The following is a 21186-nucleotide window of genomic DNA, read 5'->3' as shown; positions in this document are numbered from 1 at the left end:
AACGAGAGATTTTTCAAGTCTCCAAGAAGAAGATAGGCTTAGAAAGATCTGACTGTTATGAAATGCAACTTGATGTTACTCTGAATAATTAATGGTGGCAAACGACAAGATAAAATTATGTAGTTTTGTCTTAATATTTTTCTTTTTTGGCTACAGTCGCTCTAGAAGTATTACTTACCAGTATTGTTGGCCCATCAATAAACATATGAAGTAAAACTCTTCTCTGAGCCCTCCGAAAGCCATTAGAGAAAAGCTGTTCAGAATATCAGTGCATCATTTCTTGCCTTAGACAGTACAGTTTACTCAGACAGGGAGATCATTATTAGGTTGTGGCAACTATATATTGATAAAATCAAAATTTAATTTTTTTGTGACAAACAACTGGACATAACATAACAGAAGTTCTCTCAAAAATTTAATATTAATTTCCAGGAAGACAATTTTCTTCAAAATAAAATGTGAAATAATTTTACAGCATGTAAACTAGAAAGACATTTTCTTCAACTGCTGCATTAATAAACCCATATGAATATAAATAATCTGATGTAATCACTTAAATATTAAGCTCCCATTTGTCATTTTCATTTACAGTTCAGTAATTACAAGCACATTAGAAGTTACTATGCTAGAGTCATTTTTTGTCCTGGTCTGAATGCTGACCCAACTTGTCCTTTCCTCTTGGGATTCTGAAAATTATCGTACCTGGAAACAGTAAAAGACAGCAGCATATTAGTCTGAAATCCCTTTGTCTGCATATGCCCCCAAAACACACAGCAATACAGCACAGAACTATCAATGTTCAATTATATTTTGGCTGAAATGAAGAGCACCTGTTTTCTCAGACCTGCAGGCCTGGAGGAGTTTTCATCCACTACTCTGATTCAGGCAAAGCAGAGCACAAAGCTCTCTCTTTTTTTTTTTTTAATTACTATTATTCTAAAATAACATATATATATACTTTAATTATTACTATTTAGAGGGAAATGAAGAAAAGTGGACAGGGGGTACTGATTCCTAGAAATTATCTCTCTTTCTCCTTCTCTCTGATCCCTGCTGTTAAGATCTGCTTATCCATGTAACACCTCAGGCAGATCACACCTTAATTCCCAAGTCCAGAAAACATGGACTGTTTTGATGCCACTTTTCAGCTTTTTCACTCCAGTCATTTTCAAGTTTAATGGACATGTTCCCATTTTCAGTATGTCTTCTCTTTTGCAAATTATTTTTCTTTGGGAACATATATAATGAGGACTCAAAGCATCATACCTCTTCCCAAATACAGTAGTTAACAGAGGCACTAGTCACTAGAAAGTCATAACAGAGCAATTTGAAAACATGGTGAACTGCTACTCAATGGGAACAGTAGGACCTAGCTTTATGTTTCAGAGAATCAGAATTCTCTTTGTACTGGTATAGCTTTTAACATAATAAAAGGGGTTTTGGGTCTGGGATTAGAATTTCTAGGTCCAATGCTAATAAAAACAATAAAAGACACCCACGCTCACAGCGGTAAGATAATTTCTTCTTTCTATTGTGTACCTTGGTATTGGTGAAAAAAAACTGCTGTCAGAAACCACCCAATTTCCATGCCATTTACCACACAGAGTATCATTAAATAACTGTTGTGGTTCTGATGAATAAGAAATATGGAAAGACCAAATCTCCACTTGAGCTCACAATTAATAATAAAAAATATAATGCTTACAGTTCAGTAAAATTCTTCCAGTCATCTTGGCTAATGGATGGTCTTATACCCTCAAGAGCAGTCATCAAATGGGACTGGGTAATAATTAAAGTGTTCTTGGCAAGCACAGACTGATTAAGGGTGCCATCCTCCTGGAAAACAGAGCCACGAACAATCAGAAATTATCACAGAAAAAGGACCCCCTGTAATTACAATCACTGCTTCCCCCTGCATTAGTAACACATGCCTGGCTTATCTTCCTCAAACTAGGTATCACTTATCTTTGTTATTTTTAATATTATTGAATGAATTATTTATCAGAATACAATGAAAGGAAGTGCTAAGACTAAATATTACAAAAAACTGTCATACTCCATTCTTGCTTTTGTAATTGGCTTTGATAGCATTGATTTCTGTCCTCAGGTGCTCTATTTGCTGCTCCTGGTTATTTTCCAGTGAGTCTTCTTGGGAGACTGTTGTAAGCATTGAAGGTTGTGATGATGCTGTGTCTCTCTGAGAGATGTTGGTAAAATCGTGAGTTACAGAGTTTGGCCCAGACAAACACAAAGAGCTCTAAATTGATCACAAAGAGAAATACGTTAACTTATTATGGATTCAAAAGAGCAACTCAAACATTACAATTTAGCTAACTTTCCTACCAACTTCATTCAGTATCACCTTGCTCCCACCAGAAAAAAAGAGTACTTTCAAAAATACATCACGCAACCTTTTGTATAGACATAGAAGAAAGCACAAGTTTGGAAACGAAGTGTTTTCCCTTCAGAAAAAAATCCAAATATTTTTGCAACAGCCCATGTAAAAAAAAAATACAAATGCCTAGTAAATACATAACTCTTTTTATGTATGAAAATCAGTGGTTCTGAAATCTGAGGTTCATGCAGTTAGCTTTGGAGTGACATTCCATTTTCTATCACCTCCAAATTCTCTGTGCACTGGGTAAAACAAGCAACTTCAAAGTTCCAAAGTTTTGAAAGGTGAAAGTCCTTGTAGCCTCAGTGAAGAAATTCCAGAGTTAAAGGAAAACTTAAATCTCTCAAGATACATTACCGGAACATTGTCATGTATAATACAAGATAAAACACAAGAGCACTTTATGAGACTTAGCAGTTAGAAATTCTCCAGTGTGAAGAGAAGCTATTTTTGGCTTTAGGAATCAATACAAGACAGTTTTGAAAACAAGATTCTAATACCTTTGATAACTACCTGTAAATACAATTCTGCAACAGATCCTCAGAATGAATGGATCACATGCAAACTCTGAAGTCATCTCTCCACTGTAGGGAGCTCACAGCCAGCATGTTCTGCTATATTTACCCAGCAGCCAAGTGAGACTGGTCAGCACTGTGACACGGGTGCTGGCTAGCCAAGAGCAATAAACTTTGGAAGGCAACAAGGCATTAGACTAGATAGTAAGACCTGGTGTGAATACAGTTGGTCTGATAATAAAGCACTAAGCAGTATTTTGGGATTTTGATTTAAAAGTTCTTCAAAGTTGTAGAGAAATCCATATCCTGTTCTGTCAGATGGAATATCCCACCCTGGTTCCCACACTGGACCCACAGTGCATAGGATGAAGACAGCTTGAAGGACAAAGCAGACATAACTGTAGTTATTAAACCTCGTGGTTTTTTTCCCACTTCGCAGTCGGTAATTTTTAGAGAACTCAAAATATCGAGAGTGTGATTTACCAGGTCTGAAGGACTTCCATTTCCTAGTTCTGATTCATAAGAGCTTCCAAAATAAAGACGATACATGTTGGACCTTGGATCCTCAGGAAGCAACTCAGACATGTCCAAAGAAATAAGAGATTGCTCAGGTGCTGCTTCTCCATCTATTGCTGAGTCATCTGAACCACTGCTATGGTTTAGAAAAACCATGGAAGACAGACTGAAGTCACTATCAGAACTAGAACCAAAATCCTGTGACAAAGAACAGAGCAGAACGTTTACAGGTGTTAACTCACAGCTAATTGCACTCTGTAATGCATTAAAATATTTTATGTGTAGTCCAAACAAAAGTATTGATTTGCATTTGTTTCTAGCAATTCTTCTCTTGGAATATGAGCTCTTTCATGCCACTAAACCCATATTTCCTTTGATCTCCAAGTAGTGGAAGCCTTGCCTGCCCCTTTTCAGCTAGAGCAAGACAAGCATTAAAAATATGATAGCAGGCAGTTGGATAGAAGTTAGAAGAGGAAAGGAACCTGTCATTTACAAGAGATAAAAACTTACAGTGGGATCCTGTACCTTATATTAAATATGGGTATTATCTGAAGGGGTCTTCCAGAGTCCAGCTATCAACATCCTCTTTCCCACCTCCCCTAACCTCAGATCACATTAAATCTGTCAGAGTTCCCCATAAAACCCACCAGTTCCTTGCTTCCTCCGTCACTTCAGAACGGAATTTGCTAGATACTCTTTGAAGGCTTTGAGTGATCCCTCCTGTTGGTCTATCAGTCATTTCTCACAACAACAATAAAGAGATTTGGCTAAAATAAACATTTTTTTATATTAAACGCTTCTCACAAAAATTAAAGAAAAAAATCTTCTCTTTAAGAAGTTTAAATTTAAACTAATTTGTTACATTATTCTCATGTGATACCATACACATTAAGATTTAATTCTTATTAAACAGCTTTGCTGAAAACACAATGGATAGAATTAACCCCTTCGAACATACCAGCATAGAAATATAAAGAGACAATCTTTTATATCTGTATTATTTACCTGCGTTAAACCTGAGCTTAAATTATGTATTGCCTCCAACTGAGCATTGTATAATAAAGCTTTTAGGTCAGCCCCTGTGAAGTGCTCTGTTTTTGCAGCCAAATACTCAAGGTCCACATCATCTGCCAAGGACAGAGAATGACTGAGAGCTTTTAAGATTTCGCAGCGTGAACTCTGCAAAGAAAGAAAAAAGCCCACAACCAAACAACCATCAGTAAAGCAACCTGTTATTTTCCTTCTCCTCTCCTAGAGAGTGCTTTGTCTCTGTCACAAGCAAATTCTTCTTTAAAGATACTCCCCTAATAATAGTACATCTTGGATACACTGAATAATAATCAAACTTTAAAACGGGCATGATTTCTGTTACCTTTTCCTAACGAGGTTAAGAGAAGATGTACCAAACAGTATAGAACACAGAAATATATCCTCTAAATACTCATCTAATATCTGAGATTTTTATATGTGTCATATAAACAAATATGAAGCTGAACACTGCTAGTCATATTTCCTTTTGCACAGAGAAATACGATGGAAGTGGTAAGCATTTCTGTTTATTTGAAGGATCATATTCTAAACCAAAATTTAAAAAGGAAGAAGTCAGAACATATTTGCATTTTTGGCATGCAGGAACATCACTGTGTACATTTAAAAATAACATAATGTGGCATTTCTTAAGCTTTCCAATTAATCTGAAAATGAACAGCACAACTATAATATAAAATGGGGAACCAAAGACATGCCTTGTACAGCCTTAAAAGCCTGATCCAAAATGAACTAAAAAAAATTCCCTTGCTAGACAGTGACACACCTGACTTAAAAGAACTTGTACACTCAAAATTAAATGTGGGCGAAAGGTGGAATCAACAAGAATTCAGAACAAAACTACTCTGAAAATTTCAGATAATCAAGGGTTGTGAATGCCTATGGGTTCACCACCTCAAGCAAACAGCAGATCCATCGGATTTTTAATTCATTGGAAGATGCAAAAGATTATAAACATGATGCTGCAACAAATCTCTGCGGAATAGTTTACTGCTACAGAATATTTTTTATTACTTTTTTTTTTTTTGATCGGTTACAATCGCTGGAATATGATTTGATTCTTAAGACTGTGATAAACATTCTTGTTTTGCCTCAGTTTTATACCAATGTATTGGCACGAGTGAATTTTTATGTACAACTGGAGCTGTGCAATAGACCCCAGTTTGGCCAGATTTGAAATATAAAGAAATGGAGATTAACTGAAGCCCAGTAGTTTCCCAGTTTTCCCGTTTTGTCACATAAAACATTTTATTTTCTCACCAGATCTGGAGGAGGACAGTACAGGCACTTATCCAGTCGACCAGGTCTTAACAAAGCAGGATCAATCAAATCTGGGCGACTAGTAGCAGCTAGCACATAAACACCTTTGGAAAACATCAAGAAAATACCATTAACACCTGCTAAATATCTGTGCAAGGAGGGAAAGAGCATACAGATGAATTTTTACCTTGTAAACCTTCCACACCATCCAACTGAGTCAACAGCTGATTAACCACTCGGTCTGTAACTCCAGTGTTGTCATGACCTCGGCGAGGAGCAATGGAATCAAACTCATCGAAGAAAACAATGCAAGGTTTGGCTGCCTGAGCTCTTAAAAACAAACAACATTAAGTTAAATATAAGTAGAGGATAAAAAACTCGTCTCCTGTAAAAGTTAGAGGTTTTAAATAATTTTTTTTTTCTATGGAATCACTGCTCATTTTTATGATGTATCTTCTCCTCAGTTTTCCCTTTCTAAAGTATTCAATTGCATTAATACACAAGAAAGCTTCAAAATTCAGATGTGGTCTTGGATTATATAAACACAATATAAAGACTGTCTACACTGCAACGTACATGAGAAGCAAAGGCTACGAAGAGTACATTTACATTAGTAAGCATTGAGGCTCAAATTAGGGCATGTTTGTAAAAACAAAACTACTGGCACCAAGGATCTCAATACCAAGTCTAGTTTGACTCTATGTACTGTGTTCATTGCTAAGCACTCTGAAGTGGAGAGAAATACGAAAATTCAGAAGTGCACCCTGATCTTAACTGTTCTTAGAAAAGTTCCTAAAAGACCATGTTCAAATCTTGGCAACTTCTTGACTCCTTTTTTGGCACAAATGATTTGATAACCGTATCTCTCTGAGAACAAAATCAATTCACAGAGCTTCAACCAATAGAATCATAACATCAGAAATCTTTACAAGGCCAACCTGTTAAAGATATCTCTAACTGCTTGTTCACTTGCTCCAATATATTTGCTGAGCAGCTCTGGTCCCTAAAAGAGGGAAAAGAACATCTGTGTTACACATTATTGGCTTTGTCATTTAATACCAACATTGATTTTACATACTGGAGCAAGGTAAGTTGTAACCAAGAGAATGCCAGCATTCCAACTATATTCCAATGTAGCACAATATGTATTACTGTATCACAGGTAACAATTTACACTGCATTTTGAAAATACATTTAAAATGTATTGCCCAACTTCTGGTCCCACAGAACCAAAATTCAGGATTTGTTTTTATTAATAAGATGGGTAACTAAGACAATCCTATTGAAATTTATTATTCTGCTTAATGAAAAATTGTTAAAAAAAAGAAACAAACTCAGTCATAAAACTGTGAAGCTCCAGAAAGTCAGATGCTTGGTTATCCACAGAAACTATTTTTGATGAGTTTTTAACTTTGGTATTTTGCTTTTACAAGCACCTACTCACAGCTATTATACCGAGCTATTTAATTCAGTTAATCAAATGAATCAATCAATTTTCTTCTTACTTTGACACTGATGAAATTCATTCTGCTCTCTCGAGCAACTACTCCTGCTAACAGTGTTTTTCCTGTTCCAGGTGCTCCATAGAGCAAGACTCCTGATCTCTGTCGTATAGGCAGGTTCGCAAATAATTCTGGATACTGGAAAACAACACCAAACAAGACATGTTATGAAACATGCAATTATTCTACAGTGTACTGAATAATCACTAGTGTTTGATTTTTGAAGGGTGCAGTGAAAGAGTTCTCTGGTAGCTGAAAATACTTGAAGACTGGGAAGACAGAAAAGCAGCTTAAAAAACCATATTTGTCTTCCTTCTGTCAAATATGTGCTGCGTCTTAAAGATCATAACTGTTCTACTAACAAAATGTACAAAGTTCACGTAACTGACTTAAAACTACTGCATACCTTTGCAGGTAACATGATGGTATCCATGAGTATTTGCTTCACATCTTTTAAGCCACCTATCCTATCCCAGCCAATGTCCTTAGGTTTATGAAGGCTGACATTTCTCAGAGCTAATGGAGTAAAATCTTTTAAAGCTTTCTGAAAATCCACGGTCGACAGATTCAATTCTGCTTTAAAGGAAAAACAAAAAAAACCTATATAACCCAAGAGTAACAAATTCCTCACAATATGCAACAATTAAAGACATTTTAAATGTGAAACAAAATTTGGCTTTTCATTTGTGTATTCTAAGAAGTTCCGGATAACAAAAGTAAGAATATGAAATAGAGGTTTTGACAGTGAACGTACCGCCGTGTTGAAATGCATCCTGGTTAGAAATACAGGCATGAATGGCACGATCAACCAGCATAGTAAAATCTCGAGCAACAAAACCTTCTGTTTCTTTTGCAACATACTGGAGATCAAGATTGGAGAACTTCTCTACATCGCAGTTCAGTTTGTTTTTTATTACAGAACAGAGCACTTCACACCTTTGCTTCTGGAAAATAGAATGGGGCAGGAAGCGTGTGTTCAGTTGTCAGTTGGCGTGGCTTTCAGAAATTCAGAAAGCAAATATGTATTACTTATCTCACACATCACTATCATGGAATCTTCAAGTGACAAAATCTGAGTAGGCACAAAGATGAACTAAAGTCAGCTCTTCAGCTGAACTTCAAGAAATTCACCAGTTTTACAAATTCAAAGGTTTGCACTGCCAGTTATCTTAAATCTAACAATAACAACAAAACAAACTCCCACCCTCAACTTTCTGCTGTTTCACACCAATGCTTCAGTTCCATAAGAAAAAATGAACATATTTTCCTTTGTGCTGAACTTATTGGATGTGAAATAGATAGTGTTAGATAAAAATACAACACATAATTTGATATCTTTTGAAAACCTGACTTTTCCACTGGTGCCTCATCCTCATTCATTTATTAGTATTAAAAAACCCACAACAAAACACCAGCACCCAAGCAAGTAGGAACTACTTGTGTTAAACACCCATCAGTTGCCATAACCACATAGCATCCACTGCCTCCTGCAATTAAGTAAGACTGTTCATTCTTCCCTCTTTCCTTTTTACTGTTCCTAAAGGGACTTCAAATAAAATTCAAATTCAAATAAAATACAATTAATATAGAAAAATAATCCCAAACCTGTTCATAAAATTTAGTTTTAATAACATTTTAACATGTAATTACCATTAATAATATGTTAGCACATACTTATTCCTCTGAGAGGCAGAAAAAAAAAAAAACAACAATAACACACTTAAGCTAAGTCCCATTTATCTAACTGTAGTGACCTGACATGTTCTCTCAAAGTTGCTTCTCTAGAATTCCCTTATGGGTACCAAGGGAACATTCACCTACCTTGGACAGCCTAACTTGTTTTAGGTTGAACTGAACCATCCTCTGAATACACCTTTTTTCTCTCCACTGAGGATAATGAAACAAATTGGGAATTTTCACTGGCTTACTTTCCAGCCTTATAATGTCACACAGGGGTGCTGGGGTATCTAAGTATTATTAAATACTTTCTATGATATCCAGCTTTCTCCTCATCCCCCAGAGTAACCTACAATCTCTGTGGCTGGAGGGAAGGCAAACAACACTGTAATCAAATTAATAAATGCCCAAATTTACCTGATCTGGTGGCTGGATACGTTTGAAACACTGAAATATATGAGTTCCTTGAGCTGAAACCAGGGAAGGATGTAGAGCATGTTCAGACTGACTTGTAGCAATTAATGCAATCAAACTCCCCAAGGAAATAACTTCTTTTATCAGATCTTTCAAAACTAAACAGAGAAGGCATTGCTGAAGGAATTGCAAAATAACAAAAAGATTCTATATTTGATTATATCCATTATATACAGTGCAAATAAAAAGCATTAAAAATATATTTAAAAATAATTTCTTTATTGCTATGTTTAAATGCTCTTTCTTTAACAACAAAATAACAAAACCAAGCCAAATTAAAACAGTGAAAATCCCCCAAACATCCCAACCAAACAATACAATTATTTTTTCTAGGACAGTACATTCCATTACCAAATGTCATCAAAAGTGCTGTTTAAAAGTTAAATTTTTGCAAAGTAACTGATGATGTCTACCACAGGATATTAAACATTATTTTTCTGTGTTGTGAACTCCACTCTAAAAACATACCACACTGTTGAGAGGCAATAATGATTGAGACAGAATGTCCAGCTAGGACAGTACAACTGAGGTGCCAGAAATGCTGGGCTGCATTACACTTTTATCCAGATACAGGTAGTAGAGCATTACCATAAGCAAGTCTACTGCTCTGAACTGACTCAGGGCTGTTCTCATGCTCTGGTGTAGGAGGTACTCCAACAATGTGATCAAGATCGTCCATTAAAATAACGGATGGTTGTCTCCATGACGCCTCTAAAAAAGCTTCTTCCACATTTTTCCTTATGCTTCCTAATCTTTTTCCTATAGGATAAATGCATTTTAATGACAAAACATAAAAGGAAAAAAAAGATCAGACTTGTATATCTTGCTCAAGTAATATTCCAATACTTGGATTCAGCTACCTTACATATGCTTCTATAAATCCAGATACCTATTTTAAAGCAGAAACAACATGTTCTATCCAAAGCCTACTTTCACTAACACAGGCATTCTAACACTTAATTATTTATGTTTGTTCCAGCCACCACAGCTGAAGAAACACACTGTTGATCCTGCCACTTTCTCCTCATTTGTAACATCTTAAAATAAACGTGACAAGAGTGGTTTGAATGCAGTGGTGGTATGAGGGACAGAAGCTGGCAGACATGAAAAAAAGCTTCCTTGCAAAAGGAAATTTAACAAAAAAACAAAAATTAGATTACATGCGGTAACTTCATAATTACAGTTCTTTGTCATACTGCAATTGTTTGAGAAAGTAACAGGTATTATCCCACCTCTTAAAGCTTTGCAATCAATTACTTCTACATGAGCATCCAATCTATCAAATGCTTCTTTGCAGATGGCCTTTGCTAATGTCGATTTTCCACTTCCCTGTAAAAATAAAAGTGAGCTAAAACAGAACTATTTGCTTCTGTTTCTGTGGAATTTCTATCAAAACACACATCAGCTAAGCTGGGAAGGCTGTGAGCACTTTGGTTTTACTCCTCAGAAGCATACACTTATTCCATCTCTGCATCACTTCGTAGAGACTGAAGCCATAGGCTGAAAAAAGCCTAAGTCAAATTCGGAGTGGGTACATCCACTACAGACAGTGCTGTGATTCCACTTTTCCAGTGTTGTTTTTATTATGATGGAACGTGGTGTTAAATGCCACCACAAGAGACAAAAAGGAAAATCAGAGCACTGGCTATACTGACGTTTTATGTTAGTTAGAAAATAAGAGCAAATACTGTATTCTTACTTTCAAATATTTCAGAGACAAGAAGCACCTATTATATAAACACAAAGTAGATTAATAACCTATGGAAATAAACTGAAATTTATTGCTATCAATATTCAAATTTATATATGCATATAGATGATACACACATATACACACTACATGTGAATGTATAATATCATAATATATAATGTCATAATATGACATACATAATGCTTTACTGTGTCAACTCTGTTCAGCCAACTGCTTGTTTTTCAGCTTGTTCTTTAGTTCCTCGAATTTGCATGGTAACAAAGAACTAATGAAAACAGTTCTGTAACTACTGAAAACCACTGAGGAGAGTTTGCAAGTGCAGAGCAGTAGGACGTGTACCTTTCCTCCTGTGAGAAGCACCCCTCCACTTCGCAGTCCCACAGCGATACCAGCCAGCTTTTGAGATAAAGGACGACCCAAAAGACTGTGGCTTATATGTTCATAAGAAGATGCTCCTAATTTGTCCACTCCCCTGAACAGCACAGAAGACATTAAATGCCTAGAGTAGCATCAGCACACGATATAAACAGTAATAATTGTAGTATAGTGAGGGTTCAATGTTGATTATGCAAAGTAATTCATATTTTCATAACTCAATCTGAAAAGACAGCATCTTTATTCTGCAGAGGAAACACAGGGGGCACAGACAATGCAGATCACCCCTGCTGTTGAACAATTAATCACTCAATGTATATCACCCTAGCAGGAAGTGGGCCTCAGACAACAGAGCTAGCTTCAGTTTTTGGGGTTTCACCTTGTTGAAGGTCCAAGTAACAACCTCCTAAGGGATGTAACAAATTGGTAAAAAACGGTGCACATCTGGGTCAGATAACTCAGCCTATCAGAAATGAAGCAGCACGTAGTTCATTTGAAGACATCTTTATCCTTCACCTGTCTTAAATCTTTGTGTCTTTTGACACAACAGTGCTCCTTTCAGGTTCACCAACAGCAAGGCTCTGTTTTGTATTTTGTATTGTACTGTGAAAAACAAAATGAATAAATACAACTTGTTTTTTTTGCATTCCTACTCTACCATGCTAACCCCTGGTCAGCTCTAATTGCCTCTTCTCAGCTGCCTTTCAAAATGCCAATAGCACAGTAAATAGCATGCTACCACAAGTCTCTCAAGTCCCCTCTTCCCCAACTCTACTTGAAGTTTACCATACAGCACCACTGTTTGTCCTTCTACAAATGACAGCAACATTATCATAGGAAGGGCTGAGCCTGACACAAGCCAAAATACCAAATGATGCAGAATCATGCTGTAAGATCTGCATCAATTAAATAATAATAATTAAAAAAAAGATCACTTTCACTAATATTCTTCTTCATTAATTCCCATTCCCTCATGCACTTTCTACTATGAAGATGCCTCACCCTAAATGGTTTAGTCTTTTGTAAGGAAGGTTTCTGTCTGTTTCACGCACAGGCAGCTGGCTGTCATCATCAGCTTTTGCAGTTACAGGGTGTAAAAGAACCTACAACAAAGGAAAATGTTAGTACTTAACATTAAATACAGCTACAAGAGAAGAGTATAGAAGTAACTACCCTTTTTTGGAATCTTTATAAATAAAATTTGCAAGTATGCCTTGCTGAAGCTTTGCCTGAAAGAAAGATGTATTGGTAAAATGACACAGATAAAATATTTCCAAAATATAATCTAGTGTTTACAATGATGTAAACTGTGACTAGGATAAGTGCTCTTTTATGTCAAGCTATGCAGCTCATCATATCTCATATCTTTCCCCACCATTAATGTTTATTTTACTGTATCCTCTTTGTTGTGCTGGCATCGACACCCATGAGGCAAGATGATCAGTCAGACAGGGAAACTGATCTGGTTGAAACACCTGCCTTTTTTCACACTCTAGTTTACCAGGGAGCAAGTATGAAAAGCTAAACTAGCAAACAGGACTAATTGCAAGGTTCACAGGCTGGAACAGCTTGGTAGGTGACTCTGTTAACAAATGCAAACTGTCCTTTCATCTTAACACTGGTCATTCTTACCATTTGTAGAAGACTTCTCTACTTCTCAAATACCGATAGAAATAAAGCTCTTCTACTTTTGCTCAACAGGAACTCTAAACTTTGCAGAAAAAAAAAATCTATTCTGAACAGCCAAAACAGGACATCTTAATTCTCTGCCAGTTTAAAAGTTAAAAAAAAAAAAAAAAAAAAAAAGAATGATCCTACTATTACAACCATTACCCAGGAGTCAAGGACATCGGCTAAACCTGCATTATTAATGGAAACCCTAATCCCAATTGTTTACATTTTCTGAGAAAGGAAAGAGGGCACAAGCTATACAAAAGGGAAAGCAGAAATAAAGTTTAAATAGGCATTACGTCTCATCTTTGTAGAATCAGCTCCTGTTCATCTAAAGTGATTTTACAGTGGTTCAGGGACTAAGAGAAAAAGTAACTATGCATCAGGATGGGATATTCAAACCTGGGCAATACTGACTTCCCTCTGCTCTGATTTTCCTGACAGCTTGATGCAGACTATGAAAGTCAATGACAAATAAATTTCCAGGCATGCCTGGAATCTTACCAATGCCTCAGGCTGTAAAATAACACAAAGAATGCAGGTATAACTTAATGAACAAACCAACAATTATTTAAAATGCCACACATAATTTACTTGTAACCAAATATAACAATTTAAATTACTTGATACCTGATACTATGGGATATTTACTTGTATATTAGTCTTTTGCAGCAAACTGGGACTCAGTATAAAAGTGTTCTCAGACTTATCTTCTTCAGTGTGCACGTGATCCACTACAGTAAGGACAAACTCCTCCATTCCTGTAAAAACAGAAAGTACAACCACTAAGATTCCTAATTATTTCAACTTTTATTCTTCACAAGATGAAATATTAATATATTCAGAAATACTATATACATCCAAAATGAAATAATTAAAGTTAATTATTATTAAAATGTAGTTTATGTTTACAGTTCCACTGTAAAGAGATATGTTATATTAAATGGTGCACAGAGAGATCACAAAAGGTATATTGCCTAAATAAAATTCCTAATGGACAGTTAAGATTGCTACATGGTCCTTACCTTCTTTAATACGCAGATGTATGCAGTTTGTGCTTGTCATTATCCATGGAAGATCCTCAGTAGCAGAATCCTTTAGCCAAGCACTGAAAGCACATTTAACATCATCTTCACATGTATCTTTATGCTACATAGGAAAACAGAGACAAAAAGGGACTTGAAACAAGGTGTTACTACGACTGTCCTCCTTTCATGCATAGAGCATTTGATTCTCTTATAGTAGCAGAGATCTGGAAGAAGATGAACAGTCTCATTTATTTGGAAAATAACACTATGCCAACAATTCTGCCATTTCTGTCACCTGCTCTGTAGAAAGCACCTGCTGCTTTGCTACTCTGCCTTTGCTACAGCAACAATTGGCTCTTCCACCGCCCTTAACAATTTTATCTTTGGAACACTGATGTAAGGCACAGAGAAGTTTTTATTCTTTTATTTATCTGTATTGCAAGATCCAAAAGCACTACTCAGCTTCTGGGTTTGAAACAGTGCCAGGTTACCACCACTGCCTGTCACTAACTCTGGCTAGGCACTACATCCACCTTTCCTGTACATCTTGCTTCCTAATTAATTCCTAACCTAATTAAAAAGAACATGCATCTTTTCCTTATTAGCAGGTGTCCCTCAATGCCAATATCTTTTTTCATAAGCAAGACACTTTCACACTTTGAAAACAAAGAAAGACTCCATCATACCCTTTAAATAGAAAAATTTTACAGGTAAGATGCAGAACTATTTGAAGTACTTACCAAATGCAAGACAGAGTTCAACAACTTAAGTATCAGCAAACAAAATACAGAATAATATTACTAGATAAGCTTTGTTAGATCACTGCATCTTCATGATTTCAGTGACATACAAAGGAAAAATAAAAACCAAATTCCTTGGGAAAGCACTCATACATGACAGACATCTTCCAAGTTATCATGTAACACAAACAAATCCAACATTTAAAAAAAAAAACAAAACAAAACAACAATACAACAAAAAAACAACACAGACAATTTTGACCAGAGCAACATTATTTTTTCCCAACCTATGAACAAATACATGACCAAGAATATCAACTCACTAAGTTCTGTTTGGGTTGCAGTCTAAGAGATACAGGAATTTTAGGAATAGACTCAAGTGACTTAATTTGGACTGCTGAATGCATTTCAATTCGTAGCTTTTTTCTCAGGTCATCTGGAATCTGAAATATTCAAAATAAAAGCAAAGAAAAAAGAAACATCAGAAAATAAAACCACTGTAACATTGCATATTGAGTACAATAACAGTTTCTTCAACACCAATAGAACCTCAGATTTGATCACTGATGGTTTATTCAGTGCAATTTACAACAGATTTAAGAAACCATAAAGCTAGCATTCAAGTCCTGTTCTCACATTTCTGAGTGTCTTTTATCCTACTTGTGAAAACACTTGCTACAGTTGACTGTCTATTAACTTTAAATAATAATAATAAAAAAAAAAAAAACCAAGAAGATTGAAAAAGGATTCCTCTTAATTCTTAGAATGTTGCAAGAATGCAACATTTGGTGATTGCAATATATTTTACATGGGCAGGTTATGCATAAACAGGCTGTTATAAAGATCAGAGCCGCACACATTTTCAGTACAGACAGAAATCCAGTTTTCCTCAGCTGTACCAGCCAGTTTGCCCCGTAAAAAGGAAACTACTTTTCAAATATTCTGTACTGTTTTAAATGTTTTCAGTTTGGAAATGTGTCTCAGAAATGTTTATGAAGTCTGAAAGACTGAATGGTTGCTAACATTTGGAAAACTGCTCGCATCAAACGATTTTGTGGTAAACATTACTGCAGGCTTTTGCTCTCACTCTTGATAAAAGAGTCAGCAAATGGTGAGAATGTAACATGTCCAAATAGTCAAACAGTGATTTGGAGTGCATTTGATCTATTTCTCTTGATCCTGCGTGTGTTTCCAGGAAAGAAAGAACATGAGCAGGCTGTACAGCTCTGCCAGAATAAGCTGAAGACACAACTAGGAGCAGCATTTCAGTGGTGTGTAGCGTATGTTGCAAAATACCTATTTAGACTTGCAACAAACTTTGTAGATTAAGGACGAAATATTAAGAGTCCCTGTCTAAAGAAAATCTTATTTGGAAGAATCCCTCAGTGTCAGTGTCTGCACACTGGGACTGTGTCACCCTACAGAAAACAATATATAACAGACCAAGAGACTTTAAAAGGTATAAAAGCTAATTATTTGATAGTACTGCAAGATTTTAATGAAAACTTCAACAGTATATAAAAGCACCTGTAAATATCAGGTAACAATAGGATACATTATGCCATTACTTTATAGCATGATGACACCTAGAGTCCAGAGCATATTTTATAGCAGTATCTGATGAAGAAACACTTCATTAAGCATTACTGAATGCACATGAACAGATACATTCATGTTCTCATGTACGGCTGCCAAGAAATTCTGAAGAAAATATGCACCTCCAGCAACACTGAAGGGTTTTCCTATTTGGTGCCAAAATGCTAGGGGTGCAGAAGCTCAGTGTACACTGCATGATGCTAATATCAGTGAGAAGGCTCAGCAAGGCATAGCTCTAGCAATTATTATTTGATTGACTTTACTCAAGAACCTTCTGCAAAGCCTACCCCCAAACTGCACATCAGTTCCAGTTATCCAATAGCAAATATTATCCAATAAAAAGCCCCAAAAGATAGTGTGCTCAAACTGACCCAAACTCTTCCAACATGTAGGGCTTCCCCACCGTTGCCATACTCTATGACACTCTTTAGGTCTTCAAATCCATTCCAAACGATCTGAACAACAGATCCCTCACTGGACGCTTGAATGCTATTGGAATTATTTTTGTCTTGCGTACCAGGCAAATGTTTTTGCTTTTCAGATGGCAGATTTTGCTTTGCTTCTTGATGACGCTGTCTGGGGGAAAGCAGCTCGTTTATTTTCCCGTAAGAAACTACAGCATTTGGATCCAAATCAGTAAATTCTAAATTCCATGGAAAAATATGAACGGCATTGTATTTCAGAAATGCATGAAGGGCTGATGCATTCTGTACGCTGGGAGGCTGGGACTGACAAACTCTAAAAATGGAATCCATGTGAATTAAGTTCAGCAGCTTGTCTTTGAAGGTGCTCATTTCATCTTTATCACACAAAGTCTTTTGTTTCTGTTCAGCTGTACGAGAGAAAATGCTCCCTATGAAATTCCACATATTTGGGAGAACATTTGAGCCAAACGTCACATTTGCATCAGCCTTACTCTGTTCAGGGACTCCTGGATTTAACTGAGGTTGACTGGCAAAAGGCTCCTTTACAGTTTCGTCTTGCTGCATGTTATTTTTCACAAAACTCTTGAGTAAGATGTCACTTTCTGTAGAAGGCATGTCTATGATGTTTTCCTCAAGCTCACGTGCTTTTGGGCATATCAGCAGCTCTGTGCATGGTTCTAATCTCCCATAGGGGGCTGCTGGCACAAGTGTACCTGAGTATGAACAAATCAGATGAATGAATGCATCCACTCTTGCAAGACAGCTTACTCGAGGCACCACCAAAGCATTCACTGTTGCTTACCAATTCTGATGTAAATGTGAGTGTGGTGTTCAACCCATACAGGAAAGATAGCTTTTGGGAATACGATTCGGATCTGGTCCAGAAGATGCTTTTCAAGAGAGGGAGCGTGCAGTTCCTGGGAAAATGTGGTATCATTATAAGCTTGGACACCTTTAAAACATGCTTGAACATAGAAGTTCTACATATTTTTCTTACGCATCATTTGAAATACAAAATACAATGAAAACCCACAACATTTAGTATTTGTTTAGGAGCAGAAAAGAATAGGGAATTGTGACAACAGCTTCTATCTATATTCTCTGTCATTTGCACAAAAATGGCATGAAGACTGGAAAAGGTTTTATTACCAGTATTTCCCAATCATCTGCTGAGAGTGGTTCCACTTCTACTTGCTGACAGGAGGAGACGTGCAAACAGGGTTCCAGGAATATCTGACAGAAGTAACATTTTTTCAAAATAATTTAACTCCTTAAATGCATAAAAACTCTACCTAGAAAATTCATCTAGAAAACTGGCATCTTCATTATATGTTTTCACTGCCTTGAACATAGTTCCTCTTAACCACACAAGGTAATTCATAAGCAGGAGATGGAAGTTCAGGGTGTTAAGGATGGATTACATTGCACAAGCTTGGGGACTTCAACAATACGTGAATGGAAGTGAACAAACACAGCATCCAGAGCTTTAGCAGCTGAGAACAAACACTAGTTTTCATCGTATATTATCTTACAACACCTCTCTGGTTCTGCAGAGAGATATATAATTTCTAGGGAGAATATGCTAGGAATGTAAACAAGCTAAGATAAGACACTGCTTTGAGCCAAAAATTATGCTAAATAAAATTTACCTCACCAGAGAACGTAAATACATAGATACACCACACAATAATGGGGCATAGAGTAAAACAAGAGCAGAACAGTATAGTCTTTACACTCACACTAATTTTAAACCCCACAATCTGGATGTTGAGGTATTAACATCCCGTGACACAACGCTTTCTCTGCCTCTAGGAAATTTTCCCAACTTTTCTCCAATGAAAGAATCATTTACAAGTTAAATACCCTGCCCAAGAGTAAGAGGCAAATTGAACTGCATATTTAGAGACAGAGGATGTAGGATTATACAGTGGAAGGGAAAATAAGGGAAGAAAATTTAAACCCAAAATGAAGAAAAAAAGAAAGAAGGAAATGGCATTTCAAACCTGTTCTCCATCTGCAATGCCAAGTTTCTCTGCTAAATGCCTGTTCATCTCTGCAATATTTTCACTCCGGTGACCTCGATGCCTTATTTCCATCCAGCTCAAGTATATGGGCTCATCACCACAGGATACTTTCACAGCTTGGCCCTATGAGTTTCAGATAAATAAAATGAATCGTTTTCAAACCAGGCAAGAAAGATCACTAACCTGTAACTGCATAAAGGCCTACAAGGGATTTAAAAGTGTTTTCTGGATTTTACACGCCTGTTACTACTCTGTAACAACAACTTGCAATGGTTATGATACACTAGTAAAGGGTGATTCCAGGACAGAAAATCTGTGATGCTGGCAGAGTAGTTAACTTCTTGTTAATTGAGACTTCCCATAGAATTCTTCACGTAGCCTATTTGTACAACTCTTGTGGATTGATTACTTCTCTTATACAGACTTTCACTTTTATAGGCTGTGAAGCAAGGAAACCTTTCTGTACTTCCCTTCTTCTACATTATACCACGTATCTAAAGAAATGCATAGCTCCTACTTCCTAAGTATGGAAAACACATGGGCATATGACTAAATTTCTCATGCACTCTAACATTCTCACAGATCCCAGGAGAGCTGTCACAAGCCGGGCAACATTTAGAATAAGTCACAGGTCTTATCAACTCATACCAAAATGATCACATCCATCTCTTTCAGAACCGCTCAGCTATTTCCATTCCAAACTTAAGAATCTGGATACATTCATCCCATTTTCTCATTGAGACTGTTCTATGATGCATTACTCAATTCTCACTTCCTAAGGTTTTTGCAAAAATGACATAACTTGATGAAAACCAAGTGATGAAGACAACGTGCTGTGAATATGCCACTGATACGCTTTTTAAGATAGCAATGTTTCTATGCAGGTCATTTTCTGTACAGAATACACACAATTCACTTCCTAATAATTTCAAATATTACTCAATACTTTGTTAAGATTTGGAAACACACCTGGTTTCAAGACTGCTTTACCGGAGTATGTCACACACCTGTGCTCACAAGGATAAAGCTTTTCTTCTACGTGTCTCACTCCTCACACAACTCCCAGTTCCCAGGGCTGTTTTAACACCCACTTACCCCATGCCTTGTGCAATCAGATTCAGCTGTAGATTGCACTTTGTTCAGGATCATCAATTAACATAAGCGGAAGAACTCTCAGTAAGGGCGACAGAGCACCAGAACAGACTGCCCAGAGAGGCTGTGGAGTCTCCTTCTATGGAGCTATTCAAACCTGTCTGGCTGCCCACCTGTATGAGCTACTGCAGGGTACCTGCTTTAGCAGGGGGTTGGACTCGCTGATCTCTTGAGGTCCCTTCCCCTACGATTCCGTGATTTAAGCCCCTTAGAACATCGTGATTCAGCAGACCGCATTCCGTGTTACTTCTATCAGGGTATCAGAGCCCAACCGTCCGCATTTTGCAGACTGCGCGAAATAAGTAGCCTGCCACAACACGTACGTTTACGCCGGATTTCCTGCAGCAAACGTAACGCCGCGCTCAGGGCCGAATTGCGGCCGGCTGCACGCATTACTGAGCAGAACGCGTGCCAGAAGCCCGGCGCTCGGCACGGCCCCGCCCGGCAGCACTCCGGCCCGCCAGGGCCGGGCCCAGAGGCACTACCCGACGGGCCGTCCGAGCCGCGCCGCGCCGTATAGGCTGTGCGTCGTCACGGGCGCAGAGCTCCCGGGGAGGGGGCGAGGGGTCCCGGCCCGTGCGGAGGACGCTCGCCGTCTCCATAGCGACAGCGGGGGCGGCTGACGTCGGGCGAGAGAGGAGGGCTCCGAGCGTCGCCATAGCGACGGGATGCGGTGGGGTGGCCCCACTCTCCCACAATGCTCTCCGAACGGGGCGTCCCCGGCCCGGTACCTGCTGCAGGCGGAGGTGCGAGGCCAGCACGGCGGGCAGGTGCAGGAAGCAGTCCCGGGTCCCGCTCAGCACGACCGTCGCCGCGGCGACTCCGGCGCCCCCTCCGCCGGGGTTGCCGCTGCCCCACATGCTGGCGGCCGGCTGGGCCGGGCTGAGCCGGGCCCCGCCGCCGCTGCGCGCCGTCCCGCCCTGGCGCCGAACTGCCCGCTTGGGGCGGCAGGGCCTTCCCGAGATTCCTTCTCCTCCCCCCTGCCGCCCCCGGGACAATGGTACGACCCGCTGCCGACCAATGCGGCCGCGGCATCTACGCGTTCCCGTCCTCAGATTGGCCGCTCCATCGGGGGCCG

At 38.1% G+C, this 21186-nt stretch overlaps 1 protein-coding gene across 2 annotated transcripts; it reads right to left on the bottom strand.

Moving 5' to 3' along the window:
* Positions 1 to 341: 341 nt before the first annotated feature.
* On the bottom strand, positions 342 to 20968 carry PEX1 (peroxisomal biogenesis factor 1). 2 transcript variants are annotated; one of them, XM_042816676.1, is made up of 24 exons: positions 20840 to 20968; positions 18936 to 19079; positions 18082 to 18165; positions 17735 to 17849; positions 16879 to 17645; positions 15235 to 15354; positions 14169 to 14292; positions 13795 to 13904; positions 12475 to 12575; positions 11437 to 11569; positions 10619 to 10715; positions 9975 to 10145; positions 9330 to 9484; positions 7990 to 8179; positions 7642 to 7811; positions 7239 to 7373; positions 6672 to 6736; positions 5921 to 6063; positions 5734 to 5837; positions 4432 to 4605; positions 3394 to 3624; positions 2057 to 2257; positions 1706 to 1836; positions 342 to 702 (listed from the first exon to the last, which is right to left on the bottom strand). In XM_042816676.1, the coding sequence occupies exons 1-24, from the start codon at positions 20966 to 20968 to the stop codon at positions 621 to 623; spliced, it is 3876 nt and encodes a 1291-aa protein (XP_042672610.1). In that variant the 3' UTR covers positions 342 to 620. The 2 variants fall into 2 exon arrangements, with proteins under 2 accessions (XP_042672610.1, XP_042672611.1); XM_042816677.1 differs by having other exon boundaries at positions 7642 to 7808.
* Between the last annotated feature and the right edge of the window lie 218 nt (positions 20969 to 21186).

The sequence above is a fragment of the Centrocercus urophasianus genome, unplaced genomic scaffold (assembly GCF_019232065.1).
Source record: "Centrocercus urophasianus isolate 14NV4802_14NV808 unplaced genomic scaffold, USGS_Curo_1.0 seq_16, whole genome shotgun sequence".
In the NCBI taxonomy this organism is placed as follows: domain Eukaryota; kingdom Metazoa; phylum Chordata; class Aves; order Galliformes; family Phasianidae; genus Centrocercus; species Centrocercus urophasianus.
Note: the sequence above shows the minus strand (reverse complement) of the source record. Positions and strands in the feature narration are given on the sequence as shown.

Bases quoted from the DNA above. Each gene is read 5' to 3' on its own strand.
- PEX1 (XM_042816676.1), bottom strand. From the start codon at position 20,968: ATGTGGGGCAGCGGCAACCCCGGCGGAGGGGGCGCCGGAGTCGCCGCG. The intron at 6,737-7,238 runs GTAAGAAGAAAA...TCCCTCTTTTAG, and splicing joins TGAATTTCATCAGTGTCAAA to GGACCAGAGCTGCTCAGCAA. The intron at 1,837-2,056 runs GTATGACAGTTT...TCTGTTTTCCAG, and splicing joins ATTACAAAAGCAAGAATGGA to GAGGATGGCACCCTTAATCA.